General features: G+C 38.9%; 1 protein-coding gene across 2 annotated transcripts in view; it reads right to left on the reverse strand.

The window, feature by feature from the left end:
• The window catches only part of LOC147222222 (macrophage colony-stimulating factor 1-like), a 30,049-nt gene extending 18,806 nt beyond the window's left edge, over nt 1-11,243 (reverse strand). For both annotated transcript variants that reach the window (XM_086168616.1, XM_086168615.1), the window contains exon 1: nt 11,051-11,243. In XM_086168616.1, the coding sequence (XP_086024742.1) occupies nt 11,051-11,083 (33 nt within the window). In that variant the 5' untranslated portion in view covers nt 11,084-11,243. The remainder of the gene's footprint in view (nt 1-11,050) is intronic.
• Between the last annotated feature and the right edge of the window lie 933 nt (nt 11,244-12,176).

Consider the following 12,176-nt stretch of genomic DNA (forward strand, 5'->3'; position numbering starts at 1 on the left):
GCATTCTGCTATCTTTTTTTCCTGTAGTCTCCGGCTTATACAGTAGAGATTCCCAACTGTTTTAGTTAATGCTGTTGAAGGCCTCTGGCTTCCTCCTGATACAGTAACATTTGTTAGCAACAGCATATTGTTAGGGTGGGCAGTGAGCATATTGTCAGCACAAGAATTCAAGAAGTCACTGGTGACCTAATGCACAAGTGGCACTTTTTATGTTAGCAACAATGATAAGCAGGACATGTGAACAACCTGGATAGCCTGTACATTCATTTGCAAATTTTTGTATTTATTTTAGATTTTTTTTTATTGTTATTACTTTGAATACACAGTAAGGCCCTCAATTTCTTCCTCTCAGGTGGTCTAAATAAAAATACACACTGAATACATAGTTCTCCAAAAAATCCCAGATGTTGACAGTTACTAGGAGGGGGATAATGATATTTTTTTTCTAAAAGTCATGCATAAAGTATCAAATGATTATTCTGACTGACATTTTCTATTTCTTTGGTTCATACAATACAAGTGACCACAAGACCCCTTTAGCTTGTAGCACAGAATATGCAAATCATTTAAGAGACCACATACCACAGAACTACTGAATTTGCACAAGCCATGAGGGGATTTTCAAGTCTCCTTTGACTAAATGGAGTGTCAATTTGAGCTGTTATGCACTTTAGCAGTCTTGAAACAGCGTGTAATGGTTCTAAAACTATTTTTTCTTATTTTTATTTCCTTTTATCCACTGTCATCGGAAAAAAAAAAAAAAAGTATCATTATCCTGCTCAAGAAAACTGTCTGTAATGGAACTTGGAACGTGACCAAAAGAATCCAACAAATAAGTAACACACACTCCCTGTAACCCCCAATGTGAACGTTTGAGCCAACAACAACCTGAAGTGAAGGCAAAAAATGAAATCGAGCAAATCAAGGTGGACCTCCATATCTGGGAAGAGAAAATTGGCCACAGATAACTTCCATGACACGATTATGTTTCATTAATCATATGAGCTGTGCCAAACATCAAATCCCACCTGACTTCTCATTGTGAGAAAAGTCAATGTCGATGCAATGGAATACACATATTCTCTCAGACCTTTAAAAGTGTTAAAATACCAAATTTCTAACTGCAATAACATATTGAAGGATAACCAGAAGTTTTATTCTTCTGACATGTTGCTATCAGTTATGAATGAAAGTAATGTGTATAATTTAATTTCCCAACCAGCAGATAATACATAGAATCCTTACTTTTTCCTTAACAGAAACAGTAGGTGGCAGAGCTGCTGTGATATTGCCTCATTTCACCCTTTTGATAGACAACAGAGAGCAGGTAATGGCATTTGTTTCTGGACATTTTTCTACTCCCCACTCACCCACCACCACCCCACCTCAACACACACACAACATCTGTTCCCTACTACCATATGTTGTAATTACTTCAGTCATATAAAGCTAGAAAATGTGTCTTCTACAGGGCACAGCAGATTTACAACTAGTGCCCCATTTACTGTGTTACATCAGTCTGCGCCATGGCCATGTATCTGTTTTTCAACCACACAATTTACATATTTCATTTGTCTATTAAAAAAAAAAAACATGAATAAATTGAATGATCCATGATTTACATATAATTGCACATCTAAGTATTAAGACATCATAATTGGTGTTCAAGTGTTTAGGTGGTTTGTTTAATATGGGAAAAAAAGTTTTAAATTTCAAAATATGTGAGTGGAAACATCCTTCAGGGTTCAATGATACTATGAATATATTCAATAACAATGACTGGAGTCAATTACTTTTTGGCTTTTGGGGTCAACTTTTGAGCCTCCTGAATTGAGCTCATGATTCCAATACATATTTGCTGTGAATCTGAGTTTTGCTCAGTATCTTAATATTATGTACTGGCACAAGATATGTTTATCCTGGCAAAGCAGTTGTGATCTCTACTAGAAACCTCAACATCTCATGCACATAATATGCTTTTGTTCATTGTATTTAAAATGGAGTTAAAGCTGAAACTGGAAATAACACAAAATCAATAATTCATTATATCTGAGTAAATTTTTGAGCATTCAACAATGTGTCTATTCAGACGTTTGGTTTACCGGAAGCTGATAGCAGGACATTGTCTCACATTACTGCAGAAGCTTTAGTTTTACTGTCCATTGATAAATACCAATAACTGTCATTAATACGAAATCTGTCATCACCGTCAGATTCACATGAATATCCTGTGACTATAAGCTCAATGAGACAGTTTACCAGGCTTTGAATGAAGGTTTAGTTGAAAGAGCTGCAGACAGTGTGTGTGGGCAGTCTGGTGTTGGAAGGGGTTATACCAATGTCTACTTCCATGTGTGTAACTGGAAAGAAGTACAAAGCTAATTGTGAAATATGACCAGATTTATTGTTAACTTTCTCATATGACATAAGTGGACATTTGGACTCATAAAAGGTCAAAGAAAGTTAAAAAAAAATGCTGTTTTATGTATTTTCCAAGAACTAAAGCCAACTAACTTGGAATCCTTACTTATTTACTGGAAACTGTGTTGAAACACTTTGTGTTACGTAACGTTTGTAATTTTTTTTTAAATTTTGTTTGTTTGTTTGTTTTCATTTTTTTCTCTGCGTGGGGCTATGTCCAGAAATATTTGATATTAATTACGTAATATTTATAATACAGAAGCGCTGGCTGTTGGCTCTAATAATAAGTGAAATGGTGGAATGGTTTGATATGATTTAAAAAAGTTTTAGAGACTTCAGTGTATCTCATTATTCATGTATCTCATTTTGTAGATATTTATTTTTATATATTTTCCTGAGGTAGCAGTTTGCACACTTTAAAGAAAAGAAAAAAAGCTCAATAGTCAGTGTACCACAAGCTCAGTATGTTGGGTGGATAAGCAAAGATTGAATGACACAAATATTTATTTATGTATTATTTGGAATGAAAAATTGTTGACTGGGCTCCTGTTAGCAATGAGTATTTGTTAGTTGTTTTTTTTTAGAACCATTTTAGTTTTTAACCTTTGAATTTGTATTACATTTTTTTTATTTCTGTCTTTCTGATCTTTCACATTAAATATATTCAAATTTAGACTTATTAAAGGTTGTCCAAGTCAGTGCTAGGAAAAGTTCAAGCTGTACTCTACCCCAAATTGATTTTAAATTGGGATTATACAAAAATAGTTCATCTAATTACTCTAGCTTTGACTGAAAAGAGCTTGAATCTCTTTGACAATAGGATTATACCCTTTGATGCACACGTGTAGAAGAGGAGAAACCCCCAAAAAATGCCCAATTCAAAAGTAATTTTCTCTTCCTCTCTCAAGTTCTCTGCTTATGCATTTATGTATGGAATCAAGTCATGTTTCATCTTTTTATTTTTCTATTACTATTTATGATAATTTTTGCCATTGCAGAATCTTGCTACATCGCAATTTAGACTGACATGACATGTCCTCAGCTTCTGAAGTTTAGACATAAAGGTCATCATCCCGATTTTGCCATTTATTTGCTTCTGCCATTTGATCAAAGTTTCACACGCAATAGTTTTCCCACATTATCTTCCTGTGCTTCAGGATGATCTCCTGCCATCTGTCCGGAGAACTAGCTGTCCGTCCAAAGATGCCTCGCCCCTGCCGACAGTACATTCCATGCATGCATGCTTTGCCTTGCTGCTTCCAATTCCTTGCAAGCACCATTACTCTTGTAATCTGAAGTATGTGTTCTATCACTCTCTGATATCTAAAGCTCTATGTGAGTTCTAAGTTCATCTCCTCATGATATTATTTGTCACAGACCACAGCTTTTATCCACTGTAAAATTGGATTTCTTTACAGCTAGCATTGTGCTCACGCAGCCAGGGGTCTAACTCCGTGATCATTGTTGCTCCCAAAGTTAGCCACAGGTTAATTTCGTAACCAAGACGTTGAGGATATGTAAACAGTTACATGCTATGGTTAACCCAAGATCAAAATGTTTCCATGTTCAGCAACACTAAATTGGTAAATTGCAAAATGACCTTTGAGAAACTCTTGTTTTTATTTGTTTTTTTCTTTTCTTTATTGGATTTACTTCTCTCAAGTTAGCAAAAGGTTTTTGTTCAACCATTTTTAAGGGTCAAAGTGTGTTGCATTCTTAGTTGCTTTGGGTAGAACCCCTGAGATTAAAAATGACCGTAAAGTAAATAAAACAAAAACACAATAGTTTTTGCACCTCTTGTCAAAGGATTTGATCCATATAACCACCTCAACATTGTGCATTGACAAAATGAATCAGTCAGTGACATATGTCATATGTCAACATTTTCATTTGAAGGATGACAATTTTGACAAAAGTGAGAGAGGAAAACAGATGAAAGATATCCGATTGCACCAAAGTCTGCAAAAATCACAAGACTGGTACATTACGGCTTGTTTGCCATCTGCAGCCACAAGGTTTCCATTACAAACCACATCTAAAAACACAAATTCAAAACCCATGACCATTGTTGCTCCTAAACTTAGCCTCAAAGTTATTTTTGTAACTGTGATGTGGAAGATATGTAAAGATTATCTTGTTAACCCACATGAAATAATGTTTCTGTTACTTTAATCTAAACCCTGAAGAGGATTTTCCAGTAGCAATCAAGTTTTTGTTCCGCGGTTTCACCAGTTCTCAACCAAGTATTTCATCATTAAATGAAAATCATCTGTTTCTTAGTTAATATACATTGTCATAGACATTGTCCCAACACACCTCCTGTTTTATTCTTTTGAAATTATACACACACACACACACACACACACACACACACACAACTCCTTTGATGAGTTTTTAAGTTGTCCCTGTGTCTGGATAGATTTCCTCTGCGTTCTTTGGTTTCGTTCCACAGTCAAAAAACTTACAGAAGTTTAATTGGGAAAATTCTCCAGATATGTGAATGAGAGTGAATGATTGTGTAAATGACTTAGATAGGCTCCAGCATCCCCCACAACCTGAAGTGTAGAATAAGCAGTGCATAATGTATGTATGTATGTATGTATGTATGTATGCGTGTGTTATCTTCAAAAACATCATGCACTTCAAATGAAAGGTACACTGCATACAACATAATTAAAATATGGTTTGTGATATTCAATGTCTTTAGCTGTTTTCAACCAGTCTTTATCCGACTGAACTACTATATGTGTGAGCTTGAAAAAGTGTCCATGTCCCTCCGAGAGTATACAATAAAACCTGGAAGCGAGATGCACTATCTTCAGCAGAGAAGCAACACTGGTGAAAATTCTGCATCTTGATTTCCACTTTCTCATTCTGCCTGGTCACAAGCACAAATGATTCTTCTTGCTTCAAAATAGAGTATAATAAACCATCATTTAATGTCATATTCCCGCTGTGTGAATAATGAATTATTAAACCCTTTTTTGGAGGCCGTGTTCCAACTCTCACTGTTTCCAACTTTTTTCACAGCTTGTGAGTTGCTGTTTTTTTCCAGTAAAACTGTAGCATATTCAGATAACATAAGCCTCAAACAAGGCTAGAGTTAGGGTTGGGATTAGGGTTAGGGTAATCAGAGGTTATTCAGAACTGCAATTTTTTTGTAAAAAAATTACAAAAATATGCATAATAAACATAATAAACCTCCAGGGACCACGTCTCTGGGGTTGTCTGGGAAGGCCTCGGGATTCCCCAAGAGCAGATGGGCAAAGTGGCCATGAAGAGGGAAGTCTGGGGGACGGACTGGGCATTTGGCAAAAATTTGATTTCAGAAAAATGTCTACATTTCTGCCTGATATGCATTTGCTGGTTCTTTGAGTTCAAAGTCTTTCAAATATTTCACATTTCATGATTTCTGTAGGGATGAAATATTTCTCACATCTGCATAAGCCTGAATAAATATGAAATTATTTCAATATTTCTGACCACGTCCTCTATGACATTTAACTGTTGATTTGGCCTCTTTTCCACAGATAAAACTGAGTCCGTATTAAAAGACTCTATTCCAATGTAGTTATTTGCAAAATGTTGGCTGTAATCACTGGTATGATGATTAAAAGCGTACTTAAATCTCTATGGAGGATGGTGTTCATTTATTTTTTGGATGTAGAAATCAGGTTCCCACACCAGATTGATTGTTTCCAGGCAAATCACAATCTCAAAGCCACCTAATTAAATTACATACTGCCAAAATCTTAGGTCTCACCATATAGACATATTGTTTTTCAAGCAAAAAGAAAATTAATAAAGAGCGATCCATCAATCCATCCATCCATCCATCCATTGTCTACTGGTTATCCTACTCAGGGTCACAGGGGATGCTGGAGCCTATCCAAGGAGCTATTGGGTGAGAGGCGGGGTATACCCTGGACTGGTCACTGGTCAATCACAGGCCAACATATACAGACAGACAAAAATTCACTCTCTGTCTCACATCTGGGTAATTTTCCTGCTTTTTCTAATTAGCCTGCTGAATGTTTTTGGACTGTTTGAGGACACCGGAGAACCTGAAGGAAACCTACCCAGACACGGGGAGAACATAAAAAACCCACACAGAAAGGTCCCCTGTCAGAATCAAGCCAGGGTCCTTCATGCTGTGAGGCTGAAGTGCTAACCACTACACCACCATGCTGCCTTTAATAAATAACTTCAAAAAAAAAATAAAATAAAATAAAATTAAAAAAAAAAAAAGCAGAATGGCATTTTAAAAGAAAGAATGAAAAGGACTATGGGGGAATGGCTGAAATGATTTAAGTAAATAGTAATATCCATAGATATGATAGATATAGCATAAAATAAAACACTGCAATGTCATCAAGCAATACACATTTAATTTTGTTTACTCTCTAGAGTTGAAACACTTACCAGCCATTTGCTAGCACCATGACCCTTCTACATTATCATTAATAGCCCTGCCTGCCATAACGTCCTTCAAGTAAAAATAAAAATGAAAAAAAAAAGGTTTCAACCATTACATGAATTTTGATCATAATCCATATACACTTTATGCAGGTTATAACTGTGTTCTATAATCGAGTGATTTTCTGAGAGTAAATAGATCTCTGAATGGATCCTGTGTATTCTGCCTGTTGTCCGACACCTGGAGGTGGTTTGTGGCCTTCAGATAAAACTACTTTTAAATGCAACCAAACCCAGCAAGATATCTTATACCCGTAGAACAATGTGAGATGTTTTCTGTTTTCGTTATAGAGGACATCATCATGTAATGTTCCAAGAACATTCCTGAAATGTCACGATGTTGTGTGTGTGCTTTTTTTGTAACCAAGAAGGCTGTTATTGGGCTGACTTTCAGGGGGGACGTTAAATAAATGCTGCAAAATATAAGAGGTATCTTTTTATCAAAGTTCCATAATGCCACATTAAAGTTGTGCATAAGATCTAGAGAAGCAACTAAAGTTGTGCAAAAGATAGGGGGTTCAACCCGGTGGACGTGAGGATAGCCTCCCTCCGCCTTCAGGTGGGGGGACATGTTCTGACTGTTGTTTGTGGCTATGCACCCAACAACAGTTCAATTTACCCAGCCCTCTTGGGGTCTCTAGAGGGGGTGCTAGAGAGCGCTCCTGCTGGGGAATCCCTCATTCTGCTGCAAATGTAACGTGAGGGTCTGATACGAACGTCTGTCAGAGTTCCCTGTCAGATGGAGTTTCGCCTCCCACCTTTGGAAGAACTACAATCACGTAGGATCTCAATCTCTCCCACCACTAGGGAGGTGGGAGAGATTGAGTCTGAATGGGCCATGTTCTGCGCTTCCATTTTGCGAGGCGGAGGACTGGAGCTTTGGCCATCAGGCGGTTGATGCCTGATGGGGCGGCAACCCTCGAACCCACTGGTGGACTCCAGCAACGAGGGATGCCTTAAAACTGAAGAAAGAGTCCTATCAGGCCTTCACAGCCTGTGGGGCTCTGGAGGCAGCTGACACGTACCGGAAGGCCAAGCGGCGTTTCAGTGGTTGCCGAGGCAAAACCTCAGGCGTGGGAAGAGTTCGGGGAGCCCTTGGAGAATGACTTCCGGGGAGCTTCAAGGAGAAGGAGGGGGGCTTCTGGTCCACCATCTGGTGACTCAGGAGGGAAAGCTGTGCTCAATCAACAGTGCACAATGGGAGCGGGGTGCCGCTGACCTCTACTCGAGATGTTGTAGATCAGTGGCAGGAGTACCTCCAAGACCTCCTCATCCCCATTGAAACATCATCCAATGAGGAAGCAGAGCCGGGGACTCTGGAGTGGACACACCTATTTCCAGGGCTGAAATTGCTGAAGCGGTTTAAAAGCCCTGGGGGTGAATGAGGTTCCTCAAGGCTCTGGATGTTGTAGGTTTGTCCTGGCTGACACACCTCTGCCGCATTGCATGGATGTTTTGGACATTGCCACTTGACTGGCAGACCAGTGTGGTGATTCCCCCTTTTTAAAAAGGGGGATCAGAGGGTAAGTTCCAACTACAGGGGAACACACTCCTTACCTCTCTGGTAAGCTCTATTCAGCTGTCCTCAAGAAGAGGTGCCACTGGGTCATTGAACCTCGGAAAGAGGAGTACCAGTGTGGTTTCCGTCCAGTCTGTGGAACAGTTGACCAGCTCTATACCCTCGGCAGGGTGCTCGAGGGGACATGGGACTTTGAAGTCATCCTATGGGGGGGTGCTCTGGGAGGATGGGGTACCGAACCCCGTCATACAGGCTGTTCAGTCCTTCCCCAAGCGGAGGAGTTCAAGTATCTCGGGATCAAGATCGACAGGCGGATCGGGGCGGATTCTTCAGCAATGCAGACATTGTGCCGGTGTGTCTTGGTGAAGAGAGAGCTGAGCAAAAAAGGCGAAGCTCTCAGTTAACGATCTACGTTCCAACCTTCACCTGTGGTCACGAGCTTTGGGTAGCTACCGAAAGAACAAGGTCGCGGGAGTCAAGTGGCCGAAATGAGTTTCTTTCGTGGGTGGCCAGACTCTCCCTTAGATAGGGTGAGAAGTTACATCATTCGGGGGGAGCTCAGAGTAGAGCTGCTGCTCCTCCATGTAGAGAGGAGTCATATGAGGTGGCTCAGGAATCTGATCAGGATGCCTCCCGGTCACCTCCCTGGGGAGGTATTCCGGACATGTCTATCTGGGAGGAGATCAAGGCCTCGGACCACCTAAGGGTCCCCTCAGAGGAGCTGGACCATGTTGCGGGGAAGAGGGAGGTTTGGGCCTCACTGCTCCGACTGCTGCCCCCGCGACCCAACTCCAGATAAGCGGGAGAAGATGGATGGATGAAGTCATAATGGCACTGCTGATTTCATTCATTCTGCCGCTGAAAATTTCCACAAAGAAACTTTATGTACATATAGTCAAAAGGTAACGCCAACCTCATGCACAGTCTTACAATGACACAGAAATAAATGAGAATCACAAAAGAAACATTGGCTAACTTAACATTCACAAAACATTGTTAGTTGTGTTCCTGATTGCTCAATTTTACCGTTTTGGTTTCATTATGCCAAGGATCCTTGAGGTGTTTTTTTGGGGGGGTTACTGAAAAAGCAATTAAATTGGGATATCGAGTTCTGCTCCGTATGCTCATGGTCTCTGCAATAGTTTGCCTTTGCAGTAAAAACTTGGCTTCAAAAGATGATTACAATCACTGTAAAATGAATTCTCAGCCATTCTCACAGGCTCAGCCTTCTTACTTGTACATGGAAACATTCATTAAATTATTCGTCTATCTATTTATCAATCCATCTCTCCCCACTTCAATTTTTTTTTTTTTTTCTCCTCTTTCTTATTTTATATTTTATAGCAAGATGAGATTGGCAGCCTCAATTATTTAACTCAGATGCTACTGTGATTTAGCTGAAATGTTTTTAATTGGCCCCATGAATTTCACTTGCAGCATATCCAATGTATTTGTTTACAACTGATGTCCTGTACAGTCAGTTCATAGCTATTGCTAATGTTCAAACCCTGCTCCATGTTGGGAATTTGCAGCATATTAATAATATTCCTTTAAACATTATAAAATATATAAACACAATCATCACAGTAAATCTCTAAATGACAAACATACTAAAACTACCTTTTCATTGAATCAGTGATGTACTATAGGTTACAGAATGCAGTGATTTTTACGTGAAAACATCAACCAAAATTTAAAAATGTGGAATTCTGATAGGAATGGTTTGAAATTCAAGAGCTATAAACCTCTCAGACTTAAAGACTAACACGTCTCATGCTGGTAGTCCAACCAAGAACATTTAAAATCAAAAGGTAATTTTTGCTCAATCGTCTGTTACATGACCATAGCTTCACATCTGTTCAGATGAGAGTACATGCAGTCCAAAATATGTCAATCACACAGTAACAAAATTTAAAAAAGAAAAAGAAAAAAAAGCTTCACATGCTGTCTCTCTTGGTATTCTGTAAATCAAACGATGTACATGAGATTTATAGACTCTTCAGGAAAAAAAAAGAAAGAAAAGAAAAAAGAAATCCAACATGGGATTCCGTCTGGCTCGGGCATCTGAATGACTTCTAATGCCATTTCCAACACTGTTAAGTAGTCCATAAAAACCACGTGAGCCGCGACTCAAGAGAGATCACAGAAACAAGACTGGAGAGAAAATTGCACCAAGCCACGGAATAGAATAGAAGTCAGATGGGCAGTCAGGATGACAACAAATTTAACAGCTAAAGGAATGAAATCATTAAGTTTTTTTCTAGGTTGCCATGTTGAACTTTAAGGGATGCAGAATTTCAGGGAATGCCTTTATCAATCCTTACTCCCCTGCCCTTGCATCAGCCATTTATGAACAATGCATATTCTTCCAGAACAAATCTGACTTTTTCCTCTCTTAAACATCTGCCTTTCATGTTACTGGTCAATGTTGAGTCAAAAACTTCCAAAAATCCCAGACAGTGACACTTCTACTAAAACTCACTGCATTTCAACAAACACTTCAAAAGGGCTAATTTGGCACTAATTTTTCACTCTTATCAATTACAAATGAAGCAAACATAACCTGCAAAACTGCATTATATAAGATGAATGAAATCCTCTAAAAATGATTGATGCATCTGTTCAGGTCCTTACCTTGGCTATAAATTCTTGCGCGTGTGTGTTCATCTGGCTTAGGTGAAAGAGCAGAAAAGTACAAAGACCAGTTTCAGCATCATTGGCCCAAATATGGGATCTTCCACGTCCTGTAGAATCTCACTCCAGATACTTAGTAGTGTTTGTGTGCTAAGACACCACTGCATGTCCAGCTGAGACCTGAAGGGGCTGACTCTTAGCACTGCCGTTTTTAGCCCCTCCATCCATCCACAGAGACACAGACATTAGGAGGGGGAGGGCGAGGAAGACCATATGACCGCCTCTTGCGACTGGTCCTCCCTCCATGTGCTGTTGGCTGTAAGCCGAGCTCCCTGAACAACCAGCCGAACTTAGAGAACTGCAGCACATCTGACTGCTAGAGGCTGTAGTATCTGTGGATTCCACTTACACTAGCAGACAGGTTACTGCTCCTGTAGTCCAGATGTAATAATCTTGTAAAGTATCTGAGGATTTTCTCTTAATGTTCAAGGTATCAATAAACTGAATTACTAAAGTTCTTTTAGATGGTTTAATGTTTTGCAACAACGGTTGGGTTGAAAGAGGAACCAACATGCATTTGGAGCAAATACAGATGTAAATGTTTCTAACTGGTCTATGGGAAATCTACTTATCCATAAAAAATACAAATGTATTTTCAGTTCAGATGTTAAATAACACACAGCTATTCGATGTAAAATATGAAATTGCATTTGAATACATTTACTTCCTATCTTTTCTCATCGATGTGGACTGTGTTCCTATATTCAGGTGGTATTTGGGACAATGATGACAGTAACTGCACCCGAAATGAAAATAAATGGTTGTATTATAATTGCAACTCCCAAAGGCAATATGTACAAATGTACAATATTTATACATTTTATGTTATTCTTCTTATATGAATGAATATCAACTGCTGCTTGGCAAAAAGAAATAGAATCTATGTACTGTCATCAAAAATATGTGAATATGAGATTAAAATGCATGTCTGACAGGGTAGACATGAGCAGTTACAATTGCCATCAAGGCAATATGTGTGTTCGAAAAAAGGACAAAAAGACACACAAAAAAACAGAAAGCAAGTCAAAAACATTAATTCCAAATATAATTAGACTAACTTTCTAAA

The sequence above is a fragment of the Fistularia commersonii genome, chromosome 21 (assembly GCF_037954325.1).
Source record: "Fistularia commersonii isolate RoL2024-O1a breed Wild chromosome 21, RoL_Fcom_v1.0, whole genome shotgun sequence".
Taxonomy (NCBI): Eukaryota; Metazoa; Chordata; class Actinopteri; order Syngnathiformes; family Fistulariidae; genus Fistularia; species Fistularia commersonii.